Source organism: Leuresthes tenuis, unplaced genomic scaffold, assembly GCF_036924035.1.
Source record: "Leuresthes tenuis unplaced genomic scaffold, fLeuTen1.0.hap1 SCAF_13, whole genome shotgun sequence".
Lineage (NCBI taxonomy): Eukaryota > Metazoa > Chordata > Actinopteri > Atheriniformes > Atherinopsidae > Leuresthes > Leuresthes tenuis.
In genome coordinates this window covers 14,126,658-14,132,519 of record NW_027325367.1, presented here as the reverse complement: position 1 = coordinate 14,132,519, position 5,862 = coordinate 14,126,658, and the positions used below count along the sequence as shown (strand labels likewise).

General features: G+C 44.5%; 1 protein-coding gene across 1 annotated transcript; it reads right to left on the bottom strand.

Annotated features, from left to right (window-relative positions):
• Window positions 1–364: 364 nt before the first annotated feature.
• lratd1 (LRAT domain containing 1) lies at window positions 365–5,123 on the bottom strand. The gene is made up of 2 exons (XM_072362246.1): window positions 4,941–5,123; window positions 365–4,506 (listed from the first exon to the last, which is right to left on the bottom strand). Exon 2 carries the CDS (start codon window positions 4,467–4,469, stop codon window positions 3,681–3,683), a length of 789 nt encoding a protein of 262 aa, XP_072218347.1. The 5' UTR covers window positions 4,470–4,506; window positions 4,941–5,123; the 3' UTR covers window positions 365–3,680.
• Window positions 5,124–5,862: the final 739 nt, after the last annotated feature.

Below are 5,862 nucleotides of genomic sequence, written 5' to 3'. Positions count from 1 at the left end.
CTGGTTTTCTAAAGATGACTGTGGACAAGCCATAGCCCTTGCAAGCTAATGACGGTTTGAGACCATAGTACCTCGCTTGATTTTTCAAAAATAACCTAAAACAGTACAAGAAATAAATAAAACAATAAGATTATCATCATTGGTTTTGTGTTTATAAGGCATTTGCTTATAATAGTAAATAAGTTCAATGTCATTACTTTTATCATTTAAACTTGCATGGGTTAAAAAAGTTGAAAGACAGTGGCACTTGTGTTTAGATTTAAAGTCCCAGAATCACAATCTAAACCCCAACAAGTTAGAATGTAAAACTGTATTACAAGTTTAATTAGTCACTAACAAATATCACGCCTTGAGAGCACTGATGAACAGGTTTAAATGGCAGTTTATTTCTTAGTACAACTACACTGCAGCGTGCAATCAGATTCAAATGTCAGTTTGTAGTTGTCTGTTCAAAAATACAGCGGTTATACTTCATGTGATAGGTGAAACTGTTTCAAAACAGATGTTGAGAGGAAGCCACCGTTACCAACATTTTAACAGCATGTAACCCATTTGCAACTGCCTCATTTACATCACCAGCTGTGTTGTTATTGAATGAAATGCCCATCCTCGAGAAGAGAGGGAGGAAAAAAAAGAAGCATTCAAGTCTGCTGGGAGTACAGGACCGTATCTAGATTAGAGGGAGATCCTCTTAAAGGCATCCTGCAGTAACAATATTCTCTCTTGTTCCCTCCTCCCCAGAACATCTCCACTGAGACCACTGATTTGGCTGGCAGCAGGCTAGCTGGGATCCGTTTCGTCCAGATGCACACACACCCACCCACACCCACACACTGTCCCTCGTGAGTTGTTGCTTGTGTCTGTTTGTGTGTGAGAGAGACAGATTTTGATGTCATGTGTTTGTCTTACATGACTAGCTCTTAGGGCTAACAGCTAGCTTTCATCTGCTGAGGGTTTGCACAGCCACACACATTAGCATTCAGACACAAGACCTCAGTCGATGTACAGTACACGAGTGTCTGGAGTTTCCCTGGTAACAGCGTTTACTTTCACACTGTTGCTGATGGATACAATGATAAAGGTCTTCATCACTATTCAGTACAAGCACACAGCATATGGCTGTTATATGCACACACATGCACACGCACGCACACAAACATTAAGTCTATCTTTGCTATCATAAACAACCTAAAACTCACAGCTTTGTTAACTTGGTTCCTCACTTTCACCCGCTGACACATACACACCTACAGATATGGTATGTAGAGTAAAAGCTAATGCACACACACACACATATAGTGTCAGATATTCTTCTATAGCTGATTTTGTGGTGTGTATAGTCTGCCTGGAGCACACACACACTCACACTCGCTTTCTCTGAGCCCTATTAGTCACAGACCACAAACACAAAGTGTAACATTGGCTGCCCCAGTACCCTGATTTTTCAAACTCACAAGGGAAGTCTGACGCACTCTTGCACACATGCGCACATACATGAAATTATCCACCTGAGGCAACCTCAGCCTGTACTGAGCAGCCAGAACAGTGATCAGTGGGTAAAACAAAAGAAAGCAAAGGAGTAAGACAGCAGTGACAAGGTGCTTGTCGGAATCTAACAAGGAGAGCATGTTTGTGAAATGAAATTCTAAAAATGTCCATTTCAGCTTGAATATGTCTGGAAACATTGAGATTTAAATTTATATTTAATGTTGAATTAGATTTTTTTGTTAATGTGCTTTTGCAAAGTGTAGCTACAATACACACCAACAATGGGGAGATATTTGCCACTCAGAATCTATAAGAAAGAGAAGACAAGGGGGGAGATATGTGTTAATATATACCGAGCAAGGCAAACACAATGATATATCTAGGTCAGTGGCGAAAGAAAATTTTCAGAAGGCACATTTTTAGATTCTCAGGCTGATTTGTTTGTATTCTGACATGGAACTCATCCAACTCATCATCAGTTAGATCTCAAAATCTGCACACTTAAACATACACACACACACACACACAAGATCTGTAATGTCAGTACAAGTAATATCATATACACCAAACTAGATCAGTTCCATCGATAACACACAACTCAGGCTCACATACTGCTTTACCTCAGACGGCTGTGACAAAAACAACTCCAGCTCTCTTACTCATAAGGCTAAAATCACTCATGTTTGAAGGGGAGGGTTCAATGAGATGAGCTGTTTTGTTGCAATAGAACATTTCAAAAACCTTCTCATCTCCATCATCAATTTATGTTTACGTAGACAACTGAACCTCTCCATACATCTGCTCCCTTGCCCTTTCAGATTGAATTAGGCAAAAGTAATTGAAAGAAACTCTGATCTCTCTGAGCTGATCACAGATCCAAGAAAACAAAGTCACTGTGTGACCTTAACTGAGAAGGATAAATCCAGTGATAAAGCAGCTGCACACCACTACAACACGGGTACAATGATAACAGTGTGTTTCCTCATGATAAGAATTCTGTGGATGAGATGTTGTTCACTGTGTAGATATAAAACATGTGCTACGATAACTTTAGCTGGGCTAGATTACCGTCTGAACTGTTAATGTCTAAATTCCAGCATGATAAACCCCACACAATGAAACATAGCATGTGGCTACTGCAGCTGCATATCTGCCAGATCCCATGTGGATTTTTCATAAAGCCTTTGTGTTTGATGCATATGACCATTTTACTGCCAAATACATGAAGTCTATTAGGTTTAAAGAAGGTCAGGAGGCGTTTGAACATCAAGATTTCATACAAACCCGTGTGAGGATTCTATCTTAAAGAGAGATCGAGACAACGTGTGTAGTCAAACAAAACCTGTTAGACCCAGTTCTAATTTTCATATTTCAACCTCCATTTATTTGAACCAAAAAAGAGATCAGGGTTAAATCCACTAAACTTAAATACAAAAATAAGGGACTCAATTTTAAATCAATGTATGAATACAGTTTACACATACATCCAGTGCTGTGGAGCAAGATGACAGCATTGTGGACATGACAATACTTTTGATATGGCAAAAGAGGAGCATGGTCAAGCCAAGATGCTTTGTTTAGGCAACCAGTTGGAACTGTCTGAGGTCTTTGAATTAGTGGCTTGGATCTGTGTTGTGGTCTGTCCCCGTCTCAAAGCTAACAGTAAAAAAATAGAAGGATGACTTTTGAGAGCCATCCCAAATCCTATCTTACACCCCCCCACCTCTCCCGATCTCACCGTCAGGTCTGCTGCAGCAGGCACGCTATGCAGAGAAGGGGCCAATCCAATTATCCCGAGAAATCAAACAGAAACCAAACCGAGTCGTGTGCGCTATGTGGTGGCTGTAAAGGTGATTTCACTTGTCGGGGTAATGGATTTATTAGAAATCGTGAGTCCCACTCAGCACGAATTCTAATCTGGCGGGGCGTTGTCTGTTTATATGTCCGCGCTCGCTCATTCCACAACACTCTGCAATTTGATGTAGATCCCACAGAGCGCCTGTGGTTCAACCAGCCCGGGGTCCATCCGAGGCAAACAGCCAGTCTTAAACCAACAGGTCATTTTGCATGTGTGCGAGTTTGTGTGCGTGTGTGTGAGTACGTTTGTGTGTGCGCAAAAGTGTGCGTCTGTGCGCCTCAGTGACATGAGGCAGGGAGGGGATGGTGGAGACGATATCAAACGGAATCCCTGATTACTCTTTCCCTCCGTTAACCAAAGACAGCTCTTTGAGAATTCCACTGGCGTCCACTCGCCGCCTCTCCCGGATCATGTCCTCTAGACTACGAAAGACCAGAGTGTGCACTCCGCTGCCGGACAGGTGGACTTTGAGGAAGTACTGCTGCTCCGCTGAGTGCGCCTCTCCCCCAGCTTTGAACTCTCGTTTCCCAAAGCGGCACCAGGCGGCGAAACTTTCCGAATTGGTCCAGCAAATCTCCTCACTTCTCAGACCCAGGTGTCCCACTGCGTTCTGCATCACCAGGTCAGGAGGAAGCGGTCGAAATCGATACCGACTGTTGACTATCCTCCCGTGTCGACCATTGCTAATCTCAAGCAGACTTTCCTTGCGGATTTCGCCCTTGTGCAGATGAATGACCTGGTCGTCGTGCTCGTAGATGACCCAGTGGGGTGCTTGCGCGGTGGCCACCAGTTCCAGGAGATCCCCCGGTTTGCACATAGTGAGCAAAGTTTTGGCCGAGTACACGTTCAAGTCCTCGTTTTCCCGAAGCTTGGAAAAGATGCATTCCTGGGAGCAGAATGCTGAGTACTCCACCTCGCTGACCGAAAAGGGTCCCTCCTCGGTCGGGCTGTGGTCTTTGGTGAAGCCGCAGTCTGACGGAGTGCGGTCGTCCACCTCCTCCTCTTCGTCAGAGAAGAAGTAGGCGACGCCGACTCGAAGCTCGTCCTTCTCCAGCCCGGACGGATCCCCCGTGGGCAGCTCGCTGTAGTTGAGGTGGGTTATCCGATCCAGTTGATTTCCCATCAATGACCTGGCAAGGCAGAGGCATGGACTGCGGTGTCTGAGCGGAAACGGAGAGCAAGAAAAGGATAAGAGGAATGTCATTACACAAATACACACACCTTTCACAAAACAATACAGTTACGCAGACTGCACTGAAACATTTTTCTCACTAAATAGTATTCTATCAAAACAACATTCCTCAGCAGTCAACTGCACAGAGGGACAGGAGGTCTGTCGTATTACTGAGTTGCAAGTGTACACTAACACAATCAATGATCATATACCCCTTGCTCCCTTCACAGTCATTTGTCAATCATTAAAAAATCCAGTGGAATGTAAGAAGGCCCGAGAATCACAGACACATTAAGTAAAAGAAAGAAGGAAAACAGAGTGGGTCGGTCGGGCTGCTGCATGAAAATAAGTGCCCGTTTTACATAAAGGCCAACCTAGTGTCTTTACGCACAGCAAGAGAAAGCGAAAAACAGAGGATACCTGTGCGCTCCCAGGGCAAATTATTAGATATCCTTGTTGTCCATTAGCACAGAGAGCAACACAGTCCTCTGCTCCCCTTCTGTTTTATCTTTTCTTTTTCTTCTCACACTTGTCCCTCAGTTTTCGCACCGCGCACCGAGCGCAAGGGCTGTCGTGCGGGCTCGTACTTCACTCTCGACGGGACCAGCTCGTTTTAAGTACCAAGGAGAGCTCCGCCTCAGCCTGCGCGCTCCGCCTTCAGTGTGTTTAACTGGACCACTGTCACGGGTCCATTACCACCCAGCCAATGGGAACAGCAAGGGATACGCCAGTCAATCAGATGATCCAATGGGGTGCGCTTTGGGCGGCCGCGGCAATGGACGGCTGTTACCGTGGCATGGTTTTTTGTTGTCAGAAAGCTGTGGAATTCTCCACATGATCAGCGGAGTTCCGACAGAGGCTCAAAGCAACAGTCACACGATGCGTTATAAACATTTCCTCCCGCTCACAAATTCTTCACGATCGCACCATGATCGTATGAGTGCAGTTACTGCAGGACGTAACAAATACGTGCTCTCACCATCCTCCACTTTCCACGTGTAGCTGATAAATCATTTCTTCACCAGCTTTACTATGCAATGCGCTCACTCACATCTGTCAGTGTGTGTGTGTCTGATCGAGGGAGGGGCTGGAGTCAGGTATGTCTTTGGACACAAGGAAGGAATAAAACCAGGGAGTCCAAAGATAGTCCAAAGTCTGCAATGTTCTTAATCTGCAATGAAGTGCATATCAGATTTCAACCTGGGACTCTCTTTTGCATGCATAATTTATTGTATACTTATTATGCTTACAGGATGAATGCGAGTACATTTTTGTCATATCCACTCTGCAATAATGTCTCTCTTTTCGTCAACGTTGCCCAGAACAGATAACCATCTCGCCG

Excerpts from the sequence above, each read along its gene's own strand:
- lratd1 (XM_072362246.1), bottom strand. The coding sequence starts at position 4,469 with ATGGGAAATCAACTGGATCGGATAACCCACCTCAACTACAGCGAGCTG.